General features: G+C 46.7%; 1 protein-coding gene and 1 long non-coding RNA gene across 4 annotated transcripts in view; one reads left to right on the top strand and one right to left on the bottom strand.

The window, feature by feature from the left end:
* Positions 1–18,976, top strand: part of slf1 (SMC5/6 complex localization factor 1) — a 31,238-nt gene extending 12,262 nt beyond the window's left edge. For 2 of the 3 annotated variants that reach the window (XM_076289050.1, XM_076289051.1), the window contains exons 16-19: positions 3,014–3,093; positions 7,161–7,253; positions 8,343–8,525; positions 18,320–18,976. In XM_076289050.1, the coding sequence (XP_076145165.1) occupies positions 3,014–3,093; positions 7,161–7,253; positions 8,343–8,525; positions 18,320–18,831 (868 nt within the window). In that variant the 3' untranslated portion in view covers positions 18,832–18,976. The remainder of the gene's footprint in view (positions 1–3,013; positions 3,094–7,160; positions 7,254–8,342; positions 8,526–18,319) is intronic. The other variant, XM_076289052.1, reaches the window with a different exon arrangement.
* Positions 10,431–13,786, bottom strand: LOC143128042 (uncharacterized). Its single transcript, XR_012987791.1, has 3 exons — positions 13,556–13,786; positions 13,322–13,382; positions 10,431–10,877 (listed from the first exon to the last, which is right to left on the bottom strand). It is a non-coding gene; the product is annotated as an uncharacterized LOC143128042 (long non-coding RNA).
* Positions 18,977–19,216: the final 240 nt, after the last annotated feature.

Raw genomic sequence — 19,216 nt, 5'->3', positions numbered from 1 at the left:
ACACACACATACAAACATACACACATAGACACACACACTAACACACACACACACACAAACATACAGACATAGACACATTCACACACTCACAGTTGCCGTGCTGTGGAGGGAGAAAGTGACCCGGGAGGCCTGCTGCCTGTCTGACTGGGCCCCCGCCAGGGTCGATCAATAAGAGAGGGAGAGAGAGAGGGAGAGATAAAGAGATGTAGGGAGAGAGGGTGAGAGGAGAGGGTCAGTAGCTCATGTGTGTGTGTGTGTGTGTGTGTTTGTGTGTGTCTTTGGGAGGAAACAGCAGGCAACCCGACAGGCGAGGCTCTGAGGGACATCCAACACTGGGCCATGCGCTTCACTGACAGGTCTGCCAGTTGTGCTGAAATGTTTTCATTGACAACAAGTAAACCATGGCATGATCTGTTGCAGAAGTGTTGGGCCGCTGTTCGTCAATAGATGGGGCGGGGGGGTGGGGGTGGGGGGGCTGGACTGTACGCACCTCTCTTTCAGAGCGAACTAAGTCATTGGCTGAAGCGTTAGTGCCCTTATCAGGGAGACATTGCTTTCAAATGAATTCTAATGAGAACACTTCGCTCCCAGTTGTTGTCACGCCGGCACTAAGTGCCTTGATGGCGCTTACGGCAATGAGATCTCTAGCTAATACGGTGCTTGGGCTTTAGAAAAGTCGCCGTCGGAATTCAGTCATTGTGTCATTAGACTTTACTCTAGCTCTTTACTCCACATCGACTCACAGAACAGTGACTGTAAATCTACTCTTTGTCAATACAATTTTGTCGGTCGAATGGAGCCACGGTGTCCTTCGTTATGTGTGGACAGACACACACCCGTGTGCTGTGGGCCAGGCCAGAAGTGAAGCCCTAATTCTGAATGATAATCAGCGTTATGTTAGGGGGTGTGTGTTTTTCTCCGACTCGTATGGTGTGAAGAGAAGCCTGTGCTTCAGATTGCATACACAAGCCCAATCAGTAGCGAAAGTGGTGGAGAGTCTCCTGCTAAAGCCTATTTCCTCTGAAGTACGCCGGGACGAGTTCACAGGAAGCTTCCTCTGCCTCCTCGGTGCTGTCACTCCCATCTAGGTGGGCTGGAACATGCTTTTCAGCGCTAATGCGAAGTGTAGCGCGTGTTTGTTTTAACGCGTGTGCGTCGCGTGTTTCTGTAATGCACTACAAAGGCGAGCGCTGCCTTGCTTCTGAGGAGGCCAATTACCAAGAAGGGGGATGTGTGTCTCTCTCTCTCTCTCTCTCTCTCTCTCTCTCTCTCTCTCTCTCTCTCTCTTTTTTTTTCTCTCTCTCTCGTTCTTTTTTCCTCGGCGTGCTCGGCATGGCTCTCCCTCGGTGTCTGTTCCGTTGTCTCCTCCTTCGCGGGCGCGCTCATCCCTCAGGCTGTCAGAGCCCAGCTGACAGCCGCTAGCTATTAGCATGCCAGGCCGTACAAGCAGCCCTGTTCAATTATTTATTTATGTGTAAGCCATCTCATTGCTCTTGCTGGCAATGCAGCAGGATGATGACAGAGCCTGTGTTGGTGTTTTGGGCATCTTTCTTTTCGCACTTTTAAAAGGTGAACTCTTGACTTTACACTCCAGTTATTAGCCACCTATTGGTTAATATTGCACGAAGCATAGTGTGGCAAGGCCATCGCCTCCTTTTCATATGTTGTTGCCTGGAAAAGCACTGTATCTTACAAGAACTGACTTTACGAGGAATCACAGCTTATTATGATAAACTGCAGTAGCTTGTTATTGTTTCTCTCTGGTATCTGCTCATTGAGAAATAAACGAAACGTGAATTTGTTGTCGGAGGCTTCCACCAGAATTTTGTCAAGAAATAAAATGTTTTTTGCAGTGTTATTTTTTCCAACCCATGCTAGTTTGTGCCACTTGTGTGGCTGCTGCACTAACATGTGAATGTTGTTCTGTGCCAATGTAGTGAAGGGCACAGTAGACATTCTGCATATTTTAACGGCACTCTTCCAAGTCCCATATGCTGTATCTATACTGTGTCAGATGCACATTCGCCCCAGCACTGCAGTACTGCCTCCATCAGCCCTCAGAGCCAGAGAGAGATGAGCGGAGAGAGAGAGGGAGGTGAGCAAAGAGAGAGAGAGATATGAGCGGAGAGAGAGAGAGAGGGAGGTGAGCAAAGAGAGAGAGAGATGAACAGAGAGAAAGAGGGGGATGAGCAGAGAGAGATGAACAGAAAAAGAAATATGAACAGAGAGATAGATGAACAGAGAGAGAGAGAGATGAACAGAAAAAGAAAAAGGGAGGTGAACAAAGAGAGAGAGATGCGCAGAGAAAGAGAGGGAGTTGAGCAGAGTGAGAGATATGAACGAAGAGAGAGAGGGATGAACAGAGAGAGAGTAAAGAGCAGAGAGGTGCAGCAGCATTGCACATCTCCACTTCTCCTCTCCACTCGGATAACAGGGGACCGTGTCTGAGGTCTATTGACTGCAGCAGGAGTCCATCCTGCCCAGAGGTAACATCTGGACTGTGAGGTTGTGCTGCCTTTTTGCATGAGGCTCTCTATCCCTCGCTTCATCCCCATTTTTTATCCATCTCCATCTCCATCCCTCCATCTCTGTCTGTCCTGAATGCTGTCTCCTGCCGGGGGGAGATTGGATGAAGCAGACTATTCACTCTTGTCCCTGCCACAGATCTGTGTCCTTGTGGTCTTGAACATCTGAGCTTCACATCCCAACGTACCTCTATTTGAAACCTGACGGTTCTGCTTTGTAGAACCATGCAGGTTCCTTCGTCGTGGCATTGTCAGGGAAGCACTTATAATGTTGAACCATTTTGTTTCAGTTTGCTAAGATCATGATTTACCACAGATTAGGTCCTCAACTGATTCCTAGTTGTAGGAATAATAATACTAACTTCTTATGTTTTGTATAAGTAATGGTTGCAATGCACAAAATATTGTTGCTATGCAAATGTCTGATATGTGTGTGTGTGTAGTAGTCTGACTTCAGTAAGTTAACGGAGATGCTTTTGTGTGTTAAGCAGGCTCAAAGGAGGTGTGTGTGTGTTTGGCCCAGGAAAAGAGAACACCCCACGTGGCTTAAACCGAGTGAATGCAGCAGGTGAGGATAAGACACACACACACACGCGCCCACGCACACACACACACACACACACACACACATACACAGATACACATACACAGATTACACAGATACACATATACACACACGTGCATAATAACCACGCAAGTCCGTGGCCTCGCACTGTTGTACCCATTGCATTAATTCTACACACACACACACACACACACTCTTACACCACACTCATAAGTATCTTTGTGTAAGTTTGTTTGTGTGTCTGTGATGCTGTTGCACTATGGAAGGTTTATTCCATAGTTTATTTTAGATGACAAATGAAAAAAAACATGCTCATACAAAGCGGAGTATTTGAATAGAACAACAGCAAGCCTGCGGATTCCTTCGTTGTCTTTTTTCTTTCGTTTTCTGCGTCAAGGACCCAACCGTATCGCGGCGCATCGCACGTCTCGTTGCATTAAGAGGGTCAAAAACACCGGAGCGTCAGCGACTTTGTGACTCCAGGCGCTGTCATTGAAATTCCTCGCGCAGTGTTTGCTCACATTCCCCATGAGTGCATCTCTCTCCAACGATAACCCCCCCACACACACACACACACACACACACACACACACACACACACACACACACACGCACACACACACACACACACACACCTCATCCCCTCACCCCCAAAAAAAAAGAAGATGAAGAAAAAACAGGAATGAAAACAAAAAAAGAAACGCAAACACACCGATAACACAAACACGACCGCCGTCAGATCCCCAGTTTACGAATATTAAACAGGACCAATTAGGATTCTGCAGAGTGAGGGAGCGTGGATATGTGAAGTGTGTGTGTGTGTGTGTGTGTGTGTGTGTGTGTGTGTGTGTGTGTGTGTGTGTGTGTGTGTGTGTGGTGCGGGGGGGTGCTCCTGCAATTAGGCACACAGCACTCCCTGTGAACCCGCTGCGGTGTCAGGACTCATCTTCTCCTCTCCACCTGATCAGACAGAGGCCCTGCACCAGCGCTCAGGTCGGGCAGAGAGAGCGAGAGAGAGAGAGAGAGAGAGAGAGAAGGGAGGGAGGTGGGGTAGGTAGGCCTTGGCACCTTTAGACTGAGAGAGAGAGAGATGAAGAGAGAAAGGGGGAGAAAGAGGGATGAGAGGGAGAGGAGAGACTCAAGGCTGTGAGCTCTGCTGTGCTTCGCTGTGTGCATTCATCTATTTCCCTCTCTCTTTCTCTCTCTCTCTCTCTCCTCTATCTCTCTCTCTCTCCTCTCTCTCTCTCTCTCTCTCTCTCTCTCTCTCTCTCTCTCTCTCTCTCTCTGCCTCCCTCGCCCCCATACGTGCTCCCTGTACTGATGCTGCTCCCGCCATTAATTTTTTATGATACTTCCACACAGACTTGGGCAATATAAATTCTAATCTATTTCCAGCCTCACACCGCATGTTGGATGGAGTGTGTGTGTGTGTGTGTGTGTGTGCGTGTGTGTGTGTGCGTGTGTGCGTGTGCATGTGCGTGTGCGTGTGTGTGTGTGCGTGCGTGCGTGCGTGCGTGTGTGTGTGTGTGTGCGTCAGGGCATGGGACTGTTTATGTAGTGCAGGAGGTATTTTATGCCTTGTTTTTGTCTTGTGTGGTGTCTTTTTTAGAGTGTGTTTCGGAGTGCCTTACCGGCGCAGCCTCATGCGATCCGCACTTGCCATTTGTTAAGTGCAGGTAGCTTCTCCCAATTGAGCTTTTCTGATGGACCTGCAGTTGCCAAGGTCTAACAGAGTATGTGTCGGAACATTTCTCTTTTTTACCACAATACATCCCAGATTCCATACAGTAAAAACAGCAAAAGCAATGCTGGCATTTTAATAACATGACATTTTTACCATTAAAAAAAACCCTGGGCCTCTCACTCGGTCAGTATGGAATGCCCTTTCCTCTAAGTGACCTTCCGAAGGCCAGTGGAGTTAATCAGTCGGTCTGAAACAAAAAAAATCCGGCCTGCTAAGATAGTGTTCTCTGAGAGCAAGGCATGTTCGGAGACATGTCCAAATCAAATATTTGTATAAAATTCTGCCTTCTAAAATGCCTTCAACATCAGCGGTCAGCTGTCGGTATCTTGGCAACGGTGTCCCAAAAATAAATAAACGACGTTGCTATCTTGCTAGGCCGTCCGAGAAGCAAAGTTCATAGGTGGGACGTTGACGCGTGCTACAGCAAGTGACTTGTCAGACAGTCGGAGTCAGCAAAGGCAGCTTGCAGCTGGCCTCTCCCGTTTCAGGCCGACCCAAAGTCACCACCAGCCAGGTCCCGAGCTAGCCGCCAGATGAGGCCTGAGGAAAAAGAGCAGGCCCGTGCGTCCACCTCCCCTACGGTGGAGCGCCGAGGGGAATTTATAGAAAAGGACAGGAGGGATTTATCCGTTCCGTGTCTGTAAATGCTGAGCATGCAATTACCCCTATAATGGCAACGTTGTGTCCAAATTGGAGGCATTAAAGTGATTTAACAGCGCCTAGATTGGGGCTGGCATTTGCGGGGATGTGTACACACTGGGAGTTGTGGAATGTTTAATCACTCGTTTTTTAGAGCCTATTACCAGGACAGAGAGCTGGGGGGGGGGGGGTACCACGTCAAAAGGCAGACATGCCAGACTGCCGAACAACTCATTAAAGTTACACTCATTTCATTTGTCGCTGTATTTATTTGGTAAGGTAAATATTGGGGTTAAATTAGCCTCCAAGAATACATATTTTTTTCAAAGATATATATATAATATATAAGTGTCCTAAAAATATTTAGAAATATTTAAAAATCTGGTGACGGTAATATCCTCATTAAAACAAGAAGAAAAGAGAAGAGATTGCTGGCTCTGAATCATAGACCATTAGTTGGAGATAAACAGTGTTGTCTTCTTATGGAGTCTTTAGATGCCTTAATTGCTCAATTGAATTCACTCTGGGATCGGAGTTGAATTCACTGACGGTCGAGGGTTGCCTTCTGACCATGACTACATTACTGCAGCCTTTAAGTCTCCCACCCAGATTGGGCTCCCAGGACTGATCACGAATCGTTCTCCGCTTCCAAGGATCACTAAGAAAAGCTTTTTCTTCTCTTCCTTTTGATGTGCCCTGGAAGTGCTGTCCTTCGTTCCCTCTATCCTTCCCTCTTTCTCCCTTTCATTCTCTCTCTCTCTCTCTCTCTCTCTCTCTCTCTCTCTCTCTCTCTCCCTCTCTCCCCTCCTCTTTGTCCCTCTCTGCCACTCTGGGTTTTTATCAGGCTGGCCAAACCCCTACCCAGTGCGGCGTCCTGGGGAGAGCCAGTAAAGCGTTTATTAGTGGCTTTGCAGCGCCTGTATTATTCTGGCAAGCTCAGAACCACTCAGGCTTAGCCTTTAACTTTCCCCCTTTTAAGTGGCGTCACACATGAGAAGTGGGGCTGAGTGCTGTTAAATATTCCCCCTTATTTCCCAACCTCCTATCAGGGGCACAGACCAGAGGGAGCTTGAAGTGCAAGAGTTGGGGTTGGGGGGGGTGGGGCAGCGAAGCCCTGATGCTGGTGCCATGTGCCGATGTGTCGCGTCACGTGGCCTTGATGCTGATGTCCAGTAGGGTATTTTGGACCTTTTGATCTGAAGAATCCTTTTCAGGCGGCTTTTTTTTTGTGTCAGGGCTGTGTACCAGAACCCTCAACACCCCCTCCACACACACACACACACACACACACAAATGTGGGACAATTATGGAACAGGAAGGCATTTCTCTCCCAGTGTGTCCTTGGTTTCTTTCTTTTTTGTGTGTGCTGCAATCACATGCAGAAATGCCTGTGAGAAAAGCCTTCTCTCTATCTCATCTTTTACGACTCCCCACCGCATGGGAGGGGGAGATATTAGGGGGTCACTTTGTTTGATTCCTTTTGGTGTTCCCCTTTTGTTGAAACATCGTTGTCATGCTATTGGTGTTTGCTCTACCATAGGGGGACAATGAGTAGGACACACCCTAATTTTGTCTCTTTTTTTTTTTTCTTTTTTTTTTTTGGCTGGTCCTCTCTCTCTCTCTCTCTCTCGTTCGCTCTTCCTGCCTCTCTCCATTGCTCTTCTCCTCTCACACCATTCTCGCGTAGGGGAGACACTCCTCCACCGCGCCTGCAAGCGAGACCAGGTGGACACCCTCCTGCACATCCTCGCTCATCCAGGGACAGACGTCAACGTTAAAGGTAAGCTGTTTTTTTTTTGTTTTTTTTTACTATTCATTTCACGCCGCTTTCTTGTCCTCGTGGTCTTTACATACATCCTGCTGTGTTTCTTGGCAAAGTTGGGAGGATAGATTCGCTGAATTCCGATATTTGTTTTTTTTTTTTTTTCTATTTTGAAAAGGTGAGTGTGAGAATGCGAGTGTGCGTCATCAGTGTAACCTTTAGATTAAATACAAAAGGGTGTGTCTTAAAGAAACCAGTGGGAAGGGATGGGGCCGTGCGCGCGGCACAAAAAAAACGAAAGCCGCAGTCGTGCTTTTAACGTTCAAAATGGTTGTGACCTTCCAACTGTGTGCGACAGTGAATCACGCTAACAGTTATTTCCGCTTATATTTAGCGAGCCCTCTTAACCGCTCGTTCTCTGAAGTCTATTTTCCAAAATTGTTACAGCAGGGTTTTGGCTGAAACATTTTGTAGGGTTTTCAACAAGCAAAACAACCCATGACAAAACACAGCTTAGCATGTAGTGCTAGTGGAATCAGTTTTCCCTTCAACTACAGCAAGCCATATCTGTCATTGAGAATGAGGCCTTTGCTTATTAAATGGTGAATCGTAAAAAAAAACAACCCTATGTTTTTCTTACATTTGGATTATAGTTTACTTTTATGTGTAATTGTATGTTTGTTGAGACTGGCACAGTATTCTGTCATACTATGTGGGCAGTTATTGCCAAACATCGAAAGGAGGAGGTTGATGTTGCGTGCTCAGCAATGCTTGTTTTTACTGTATAGTGAAACCTAATGGTGGCTGTCCCATCACCCCATGTCATCGAAATGGTTTCTAACCATTGGTTAACCTGTTTATTCAAAAATACTTTGTGCAGTTGTAGTAGCAGTTAAAATGTTGTTTGTTTTTTTTGAATGGCCGTGTCTGAACCCCGAACCCCACAGTGTCTTTGTTTTGACTCTTGAGCTCCGTGTCTACCTTTACAGTATATTCCTGTGTATAAATACCATTAATAAATGACTAGTTATGTGCATATAGCCTATACATGTAGTTGTATGTATATATTCTCACACACTCACATGGTGGCTCTGTCGCTCTGTGCAGACCATGCGGGCTGGACGCCGCTGCATGAGGCCTGTAACCATGGCAGCAGTGCGTGCGTGAGAGCGCTGCTCCAGCACAGCCCCTCGCTGGACCTCAGCAGTCAGGTGGGCGGCGTGAGTCCACTGCACGACGCGCTGCTCAACGGACACGTGCTCATCGCCAAGATGCTCCTGCAGTATGGAGGTGGGTACAAGACCCCACGTAAAACACACATGCTGTGAACACACACACACACACACGCACACACATACACTCACATGCACACAAATGCACACACTCCAACACACACACACGCACACACACATACACTCACATACACTCACATGCACACACATGCACACACTCCAACACACACACATACACACACACACACACATACACTCACATGCACACACACACACACATACGCTCACATGCACACACATGCACACACTCCAACACACACATACACACACGCGCACACGCACACACACACACAGATACTGTACTCCCTCACATACACACAGACTCAGACACACACACACACACACACACACACCATTAAAATGTAGTATGGAGTTGAGTCTGGCATACACACAGACATGCACTCTCAATCTCATGCAAGCACTCCTTCCATTAACTGCATTACACAGCATACAGTGAGGAGCACAGATAGACAACAGGTAACATAAACATTTACTCATATATACTTACCCACCCACTCACACATCACACATCAGGTCATTAAGATGCTGTTACTTTGTGAATCACTCACATAACAAACTGCTTTCATTTATGCAGCCATGCTCATTCAAAATTGCTTCGCTGCTCTGGCCTGACAACATAATGTATGTGTTATGTTCACATAAAACACACACACATACACACACACACACACACACACAATTTATTTCTGCAGTATGGAGGTAAATAATAATATTTTTCGGTGCTTCAAAGCTCCAGGGAGGTGAGTACACAAATGCGCACATACAGATGTGTGCCTAGAGTGGCTTCGAGATGGACATCCGTCATTAATGATCACAAGGGTCACAGTTGTCAGATCACGAGGGTCATGCCTGTCTTATGACCGTGGAGTTTTCCAGGAAGCCTGCTCTTTTCCAAAAAGTGACTGATCGGACAGGGATGTACTGTACCTTCAGCTTGGAGGTTTTCTTTGGCTTTATTGTCTTCCAATTTGCACTATCCTTCTGTTGGTCAGTCTGGTGTCAATGTTCCTCTTACAGCCACATCCAGCAAGGTTGACTACAGCCCCACACACCTTATACTGCCCAATAACATGTTCAATGCCCAAGACAGATTTCTCTTAAGGGAGACAATAAACATCAACTTTAACTTTATACTTTATACTTTATAACATGTACAGCTGTAGTCACCGGACACATACATGAGAAAATAGCTTTGAATTTAATCACTTTTAAGGAAGAAATGAATGAGGCATTATTTCAATAATCTGTAAGGGTACCAACAATATATTAAAGTGTGTATGTCAGGTTAAAAAAAAATTGATATATTAAATAATGTTTAGATGTCTGAGGGAAAATGAAATTATCATTAAAATTATTACTGTAATTGCCCTACAGTAAGCTTTAGAGCCATTTCTGTCAAGATCATATTTTCTAAACACAGCTGAGCTATGACGTCAGAAGAGGGATACATGCCAAGAAAGTTCTATTGAAGTATAGAGATATGGAGAGTTTTGAGTCTGAGGAGATCCTAAATCCCACTCGAACCCTTTGATGGCTCACCACAGCCATACAATTTTGAGCCTCCTAGGTGTGAGGGATGAGGGAACAAACAAACATGAATAATTCCCATCAAATTAACATATTATCTGGTGTGAAGAGAACCAGTGGAAAGTTGGTCAGGTGTCTTGGCAAGTAGCCTATATTGGCCAACGATAACGACAGTGTTAAAAAAAAATGTTTTTACCCTTTTCAAAATCTCTCTCTCATCCACTTTCAATAAAGCCAACATAAAAGTTCAGATGCTTTAAAATAGCAAACATGAAGAACAAATTGGAGGCATTACTTGATTCTAACCAACGTTGTAAAATGCCTTCACAGAATACCTTAAAAGTAGCCTACTGCCAACTGTATTATGTCACATGTAGTTGCTAGGCAATAAGCATGGTGTTCCATAGGTGCTGATAGGTTTATCACTTGCTAATGCAACTCTGAACTGCGCACCGGTCACCCTCACCGCCCAGCTGGGTCAGCCAGTGGCTCAGAGGGACATGTAGGTGATGCTGAGTGGGTTGATGTGTGCTTTTAGATGGGCTCTAGGCTGCCAGGCTGATGGGTGAGCTGTTTGAATTTCAAAGCGGTGCTTGTCACCTGTGCTTATCCTCTCTCGGCCCAACCCGCCGCTTTGATCTGCTCAAAGGCCAACAGGCTAGATCATCCATAATGTACACTCGAGATGTAAACATACCCACAATGCCGTGCTGCAGCACAGCCCTGCTCCAGGGTTGTGTGAACCCTTTTGCGAAGATGCTTTGTTGGAGGTGGTGTCTCACCTTGGAGGTGAGGTTGTTTTCTGAGATGGGGAGAATGAGACAAAAAAGATCAGCAACAGGCAATAAAAATACATTGTTTATGTTTGCGGAGGTGTTTTTGTGTGTGTAGTGTGTGTTAATGATTCAGTAAGAACTCTGTGATCCTGTTTTGAAAAGAGTTTGGTAGCCCTAGGTAGGGTTCTGCAAAGTTTAACTCCACCCTTGCACTAAGCCTCCCACTCGATCACTCATTCATCCTTTGTTTGTTCTTTTGGAAGAATTCAGCTAAAGAACGAAATGTATGGTTGAAATAACAACAACATGTTAATCCCTACCGATGTTATGAGTGGAAGCATGGCGTGCCTTTCCTGTTTTTGTAGGGTAAATGTTGAAACAGTACACTCACATTTAAGTGAGTGTGTTGGTTTCTCACTGGGTGTAAGGCCCTCCTTGGGCTTTGGCTATACTAGCTGTTGTCAGTACTCAGTAGTGGAATTGTTTTAACCCTTAAAGGTGTAGGTTTTTGAACATTCTAAGTTCCGCAACAATTGAAGGTTCTAAAATTCTATGTTGAATTCAATGAACCCAGATATTCTTTAGAATGTTAATTTCCCAACATTCCCGTCACACTGGTGTGACGGTACTCCTTTAAGTGGCAGCCAAAATAACTACTTTCTTTCATGAGCTGTGGATGTGCAACGCAAGCTCTTTATGTTTGTTTGTCTTCGTCTCTTTGTTGTTTCTTGGCCTTGTGGATTTTATGGACACATCCGTTTTCTCGTATAAGGCTTCAAGCACGCGTGCCGCGTGTTAACATCGCTCAAACGAGACGGGACGAGGCGAGGCAGCGCTCGTGAAGTTGGCACGCCGGCGTCTTTTTTCGGCGAAAGACGAGGACGGGGAGGACATGTGACAGCGGAAATGTTCCCCCCCCCCCGCACGCCGCGCTCTTTCGACAGGCAAGGCAGGCAGGCAGAGGCCGTTTGCCTGCCACTTGCCGACTGTTTTTTGCGCTTTGAAGTGAGTGTGGCGCGTGTCACAGTCTCAGGGTGGGGTACTCAAGACGTTTTTGGCAATGTTGCGGGGAAATGCAGGAGACAGATGCTTCAACCCTCGTGGTTTCTCGAATAATTCCGCCGCCACCGGTGGGCACGCAAGCGCTCAACTCACACAGCCTCCATTCTCTCCAATTAGCTTTATTTGGAGTTTCTCCCCTTGACGAGTATACAAGAAAAGATCAATTGTGTGAGATTCGAATTGAAAATGACCTTATTGAGGAGGGCACTGATTCTTTTGTTTCAAATAGACAGGTACCATCTCCTCTTGACTTGTTTTTTAAATGAAACGACATTGTTATTTACAATGAAACAGTTTCGTTTCTATTCCAAGAACTAATGGAAGCCTACAGTGGAGAATGGGTTTGTTGCTGGCTTTGCTTCGGTTTATGTCTCAGACAGTGCCAGCACTCAGAGGTAGCAGTGAGGCTAAACACTGACTGCTGACTTAGCAGGAGCTATAAACGACGAACAGCTCAATTAGAGCACCAAGATGAGGGCCGCCCTTCCCCCTGTAACATGAAATAATGATGCTGACCGGAGGGCGGGGGGGGTGGGGGGAGGGCTTCGGGGTGCAGGAGTCATGGGCAGGGAGAGGCCTTGTTGGCAGGGAAAGTGTGCCATGGCCCTGGGCAGTGCCTGGCTCCAGTGGTGCCCTCTCCTCCTCCAGGCTCCTTAGGGTGAAGAGGCAGCTGCTCAGTGATTTTTAAAGAGAGAGAGAGTGTGTGTGTGTGTGTGTGTGTGTGTGTGTGTGTGTGTGTGTGTGTGTGTGTGTGTGTGTGTGTGTGTGTGTGTGTGTGTGTGTGTGTTGGGAGCAGGGGGGGGGGGGTTAACCTGCTTTAGTCTTCTCTCATAACATGGTCAGTTCAGCTGCCTCTTCCTCTGTAAATAGTAGTGAGTTATGTGCCGATGTATTACTTTTGCCATTTGATTGGTGACCAGAGTTCTGAAGGGGTTGGATACTACATGTTGCATGTGACCTCAAATGTTCCTTCTGAAACATGCGTTGACATCTTGTTCGCTGTTCTTGGTTGATATGAGAACTGATCGGCTTATCTCTCTCAGGCACATTTGGTAATTATGTGTTATGTTACATTATATTACATGATAATATCTCAGCAGCACAGAGTAACCTAAGGTTACCCTTTTAAAAAACAGTTAGCCTGCTTGGTCAGAAATAATGATGGTGGATTGTGGTGAAATTATGCATCAAATAATGAATAAACATGTTTTTTTTTTTCATGTGTAGGCTATAGTATAGGTGCCAGATCATGACATAAAAAAAGAAAAGCTTGACAGTTTGTTCATTGTGTGCATGCACTGTGTGTGTGTGTATGTGTGTGTGTCGGTTAAGCATTTAAAGTTTCTCTCCTGTGGCTAAAGTATGTCATCCCAACTATCCATGTTCATTCATATAAAGGCAGATGTACCTGATATCACAAATGGACCTTGGTACCATGATGAGTGGAAAGAACCCATTCAGTATGTTGGCTAAAATAAAGATGGACAAATTTGTGAAGTAATAGAAGTATTGTTTATTTCAAGTGCTTTATGTCTTTGCCTCCTCTTTTTGTCTCTACATTAAAGACATAACTGCCCAGTCATTTCCCCCTCCTACTAAAACATGCATTGACAATGTCAGGTAGGAACAGTCACATACTCACACTGCAGATTGTACTATCGCGAACCCCCGCTATGGTAATTTCACCAGAGAGCTGCTTTTAGACCCAGTGTATGGCTACCTGCAAATCCTACAATGTGTTTGGGATCTCCTGCGGTGGGAAACCATCGGTCAGTCACTGGTCAGACGTTTACAGTAGTGCCCCTTTCTTCCCGCTCCGCTCTATTCACTGGACTCTCAAGAGCAGAGGGTAGATGGAATGAAGGACAGCTCTCTGTTATTCTTCTCTCTCTCTCCCTCTCTATCTCTCCCTCTCTCTATCTCTCCCCTCTCTCTTTCTCTCTCTCTTTTTCTCTGACTATTTTTTTCTCTCTAGCCCTGCCACCTCTACACTCTGCTATTTCTAGTCTTTGCCTGCCCTCTAAAGGCCAAAAGGGCTGCCTGCTGTGCTCCACTTCTCTGCTGCTGCTGTGTGTGTGTGTGTGTGTGTGCGTGTGTGTGTGTGTGTGTGTGTGTGTGTGTGTGTGTGTGTGTGTGAGTGTGAGTGTAGGCTGCTCTGTCAAGGCTGTCTGTTGTGGTGGTTGTCTGGGAGGTACACACATTCCCCTGCTGCTTCCCAAGAGAGGAGAGAGGAGAGGAACGAAGGAAAGAGAGAGAGAGAGAAAGGAGAGGAATGAAGGAAAAAGAGAGAGAGAGGAGAGGAACGAAGGAAAAAGAGAGAGAGAGAGAGAGGGCAGCAGTGCGTGTGCATAATTAGCGGTGCTCTCATCGAGTCCCTCAGGTGTTTTGTTTATCTGAGGCACAGGGGTATCTGACACATCGCGCCAATACCTGGACTCACTTCAATCGCTCTCCGTGATGTGGGAGCCAATATCATATCAAGCCCTGGCCACTCTCACTCAAGGGGTCTGCCTGCCCGCCTCTGTGTGTGTTGGGTATGTGTGTGTGTGTGTGTGTGTCTGTGTGTGAGAGAGAGAGGCAAAGCACTGACAGATGTGTATTTCATGAGCCATTGTGAAGAATAGGCAGTGCTGATTCCATTGTCCTGGGGGAGGGAGATCGCCCTGCCACTTGCATTCATCAAGCTCTGCTGCTGGCGAGCAGTGGAGCAGAGAGGGTGAGGCAGAGAGAGAGAGGGAGAGGGAGGGAAAGAGAGAGAGAGAGAAAGAGAGAGAGAGAGAGTCCCCCACTGGACCCCCACATGCTTGTCAGCCACCCCCCACCACCACCCCCCACCACCACCCACCACCCCCCACCACCACCCACCCATCTCTGCCTTTGTCACATTCCAGGTTTCGGCCTGTCAGGCAGTTTGACACCATGGCGGTAGGGACCAGCGCGTCAGAGAGTGAGGGAGGGAGAGAGAGAGAGAGAGAGAGGGAGAGGAAGAGAGAAAGAGAGAAAGAAGAGAGAGAGGTGGGGGCAGAGAGTGCAGCCGCCTCCTTCCGAGCTGATGGGTGTGATTCGGGCCAGGGCCTCTTTTGCATGGCAGAGAAGGGAGGGGGAACCGGGGGAACCAAGGGAGAGGGGGAGCAAAAAGAAAAAAAGCAAGGCAGAAATGAGAAAGAAAGTGGAAGAGAGAGAGAGAGAGAAAGAGCGAGAGAGAAAAAGAGAGAGAGAGAGAGTGGGGTGGTGGGGGGTTGCCCCAATACAACCCTGCGCCGATGCGCCGTTCTGATTTCCTGTATTTTAATAAGTCTACTGCAGTCGCTTGGCGGGCTGGGGAGGGAGGGCGCCGCTCAGCACCGCGCAGCGGAGCAGTTTGCTCTGTTCACACCTGACATACTTACCCCCCCATCCCCTCCTGTCCAACCCCCACCCCACCTCCCCTTCCCACCTAGAGCCTCCGTCTAGAAAGGGTACACTCAGTACAGCCATAGCCCAGGCATCACACAACAGACCACAAACTTTTTGTTCAAACGTTTTTTCCTTAATTCCTAGCAGATGGACGTAGTCGACTCTACTGTAGGTACAAGAGAGAAAGCAGACATGTATTAGATCTATCAAGTGCATTGCAGCATGACATAGTCCCCATCAAGTGCTGAGTTTGGGCGATGTGTGGCCTCGTGTACACTCTGTAGGAATATGTTCGGAAGTGCTCTTGGCTAAACAACGTGTGGCGTCGTCAAACTAAATGTGGGCCTTTATGTTGAGCTCCATTAAACAATTGTGGGGAGGCCTGCACATTGTCTACCATGCATTACGACACAGCTACCAGGAGAATGGGGGACGAGTGTGAATGCATTAATCTGAATCACGCTCAACTCTGCTGCACGCTGTTAACATTTAGCATTTTCCAAAAGTTTTTTGTTGTGTTTTTTTTTTTAGCGGCTTGAATGAATGTGAATTTGCTGTCATTAACGTCGACGCAATATGTAGATGCAGCTGCTGTGGTGTGAATTTTTCTCATTCTGTAATGTCAGCTCGTTTTATATGACTGTTTCAATCCTCAGTGATTGTGCTGTGTGATGCACTTCGCTAAGCTCTGTAATGTACAATTCATGACCATAGAAGCTACATCGACGAAACATAAACTGGTAGTTTGATTTCCTGTGGAAAGTCAAGTCATTTTATTTATTTTATTTTATTTAATTTTTCAGCAATTTACCCCTTTTTTTCCTAGAGTGCTAAGAATTGTTTTGATGGAACTTGAAACAAACAAGACACTGCTACGGGATTGGTTTGATTTAGCTTCGAAGGTTTAGCATCTAAAAAATGTGCTGGAATGTTTGAAGGACATCCTCATGAAATGAAGGGGTGGGAGGTCCATGCACACGTGTACAGTTCACACACACAGGCACATACACACACACACACACACACTACTGTCCTGCAGGCAATTCATCATGAGACGCAAGACATGCATGAAGCAAATCAAGGATCCCTTCTCTATGGTGAAGGTTACGTATAGTTCTCTGCCCCTGCTGATGAAAATTCTTGCCCACCTCAGGAATATCTGTGTTTGGCCCCTCGTCAACCGGAGGCTTGTTAAGTAGGGCACACACCTCTGTCGGAGCCCACCGACGACCCGGCCGAGGTCGACCTCCCCTCCTTAGATGTTGAGGGCAAGGCTGAATCAGTCAGGACGAGGGCTGGGAGGGGGTGGGGGGGGTTGTGATAATGACCTGAAACAAAGATCCCGTCCCCTGGTTCTTCTCCACTGACTCCCCTTGATCTGAGGTGGGCCGTTTGGCCATTAAGGACGGCTCTAACACTGACCTTGGCCCGCACCCTGACCCCCTCCACCGTCCCCCCACCCACTTTCTTCATGCACACCCCCCTCGGGATAAGGAAAGTGCATGCAGATTCATCCATCAATTTATGCAGATGGAGGCAAAGGACCTTCTCTCCCCATCCTACTGTGACTACGCTGACATCTGACTACACTTTGGATGTGTTAGGAGAGAGAGAGAGAGTTGGCTTGTGTGTTGCGATATGTGTGCCTGTGTGTGTTTGTGTGAAAGTAGAGTCTGACAGAGAAATTTGTTCTATTTCTCAGCACTCCTGACATTGAGGGGGAAGTGTTTGTTTTTTTGTTGTTGGTTTGTTTGTTTTTCTATTTATTTTTTTGCTGTGACACACACTCTAGCACCTTGACCTGGCTTTTGTTAGTCTAAGTTCAATTTTCTATTGGAGAACAACTTTAGCCGTCTAAAGGGAGTTGGGAAGGGGGAGGCTGTCTGAGTACCCACAGGCATTCAAGGTAGAATTCCTTGAGAGTTTTCAAAAGTGTCTCTAATGCTATAGAAAGTTGAGTGGTCAAGTGGAATCAAGTGTTGTGAGCCCACATAAATAATCTTGTGTGTGTGAAGAGCCCTTACTTCAAACTTGACTAACCAGTCAGTCCAGAAGCTGTAGAACCAGTGTCTGTTTAAGTACTATTCTACTGTATCTCTCAGTTTGTGTGTGTATGTGGGCACAAGCACATGTATGCTGTGTTGAGAGTCAACAGTGAATAACAGAACAATGACTGAATTCCTGTACATTTTCAGTGTAGTTCCTATAGACCCTTTCAGTCTGTTGATGGAGGATTTCAGGTTGAAATGTTCAAAAACCAAGCAAGTAGGCGTTTTGAGACATAGCCTATATGTGTATGGGATTGAGTAAATGTGTGTGTGCAGTGTGTGTGCTTGTGTTAAAACCTGCGTTAGTGTCCCTGACATTCCTACTCTTTTTATATGTGATGTGTCTTTCATGCAAAAAGGCTTTTTAATATGCTGATAATTATTAAAGGATTGTATGCAGAATCTGCAGATATTTGTACTCCTATGAAGTAGTCCCAGTTTTTGATCATATTACACTTGCACCAGTTTGTTGTGAAGTTTAAAGCAAAGTAGGCAGTAGCAACATCTCGCTTAAAGTCCCCTTTTTCACATATAAATAGTAAAATATAGGTTTTGTGTTACTGACAGAGAAATTAGAAATACTTAGATAAATTAACTGTTGCCGTATGGCAACACCATGCAATAGATGTATGAAATGATTTTAGAGTACCATTACACTATTTGGATTTAGGACTTTGCAAAGCTAAAGTACAACAGAATGCTGGTGTACCGTATGCTGGCTTGGCAGTGAGATGTATGGAACTAATTACTGAGCCACTGGCCACATTAACCATCAGTTTAGAACTAGCAATGGCAGTTTGTTTGATACATTAAGGAAAGACTCAATATCTTGCCTCAAACATGCATTATTTAGCCCAATTGTTGTGTCAACTATTGATACAAATTGACTTATGGGTAATGTAGTGTTTTTTTCTTCAAGAGCCATTAATGCAAATCAATGTGTATGACGCCTGTCTCCTCAGGTTCCGCTCTTCTACAGCTTCGCGATAGCTTTGGCCGCACTCCCCTAGACCTGGTTCCCGCGGCGATGCTGCGGGAGGAGCTGCGGCGCTGCGCCACCGAAGGCGACTCGTCGGCCGCTACCGCCGCCGCCGCCGTCCGCGACGTGCAGGACCTCCCGCTGGTGGAGACGTGCTCGTGCCTGCTGGCCTGCCTGCTGCTCAGCTACCAGCAGGAGCGAGACCTGCCCGGCTGCAGTAGCCCACCTCTCCGCCTTCCGCCGGGGCGGGTCCGAACGCTGCTGCTGCTGTCCGCCGACCCCGGGGGCCGGGCGCTCGCCAGCGGGTGGGCCAACGACAGGGCGGCACAGCTGGCCCACGACCTGGAGACCCTGCTGGGCATGGGGCGGCACGTGGGCGCCCTGGCCCCAGCGCTGAAGAGCTGCCAGGGGCCACACACACAGCTCCTCGTCCAGCTGCTGGAGGACCTGCAAGCCGAAGGACAGCAGCTGCTGGAGGGGGACGCTGCTGTTTGATTGGGCTGCACGGCCCTGAAGAGAGTGATAGTGTTGCGTATTGTAGCATTGTTTTGCACAAGTTTAGCATAGTTTTTGAAACCAATGTTGTACAGCAATTGTTTACAGTTACAGATACAAATAGAAGCAAACTATTTCTGTATTTCATGTATTAATTAAAAAACAAGCTTTGAATATTTAATTTCTGAATAATTGGTCTTTCAGTAGTTGGTATTCTCACATTTTTTAACTTTTAACACAAGTGCTGCTATTTGTATTATCTGAAGACATAGACATCTTTGGGGCAGCCGTGGCCTACTGGTTAGTGCTTCGGACTTGTAACCGGAGGGTTGCCGGTTCGAACCCCGACCAGTAGGCAGGGCTGAAGTGCTCTTGAGCAAGGCAC

The sequence above is a fragment of the Alosa pseudoharengus genome, unplaced genomic scaffold (assembly GCF_046254945.1).
Source record: "Alosa pseudoharengus isolate Yale_2024_CS ecotype anadromous, Long Island Sound unplaced genomic scaffold, YU_APseudo_1.1 YU_APseudo_1.1_scf_17, whole genome shotgun sequence".
Classification (NCBI taxonomy): Eukaryota; Metazoa; Chordata; class Actinopteri; order Clupeiformes; family Clupeidae; genus Alosa; species Alosa pseudoharengus.
This window is presented reverse-complemented; position numbering and strand designations above follow the sequence as displayed.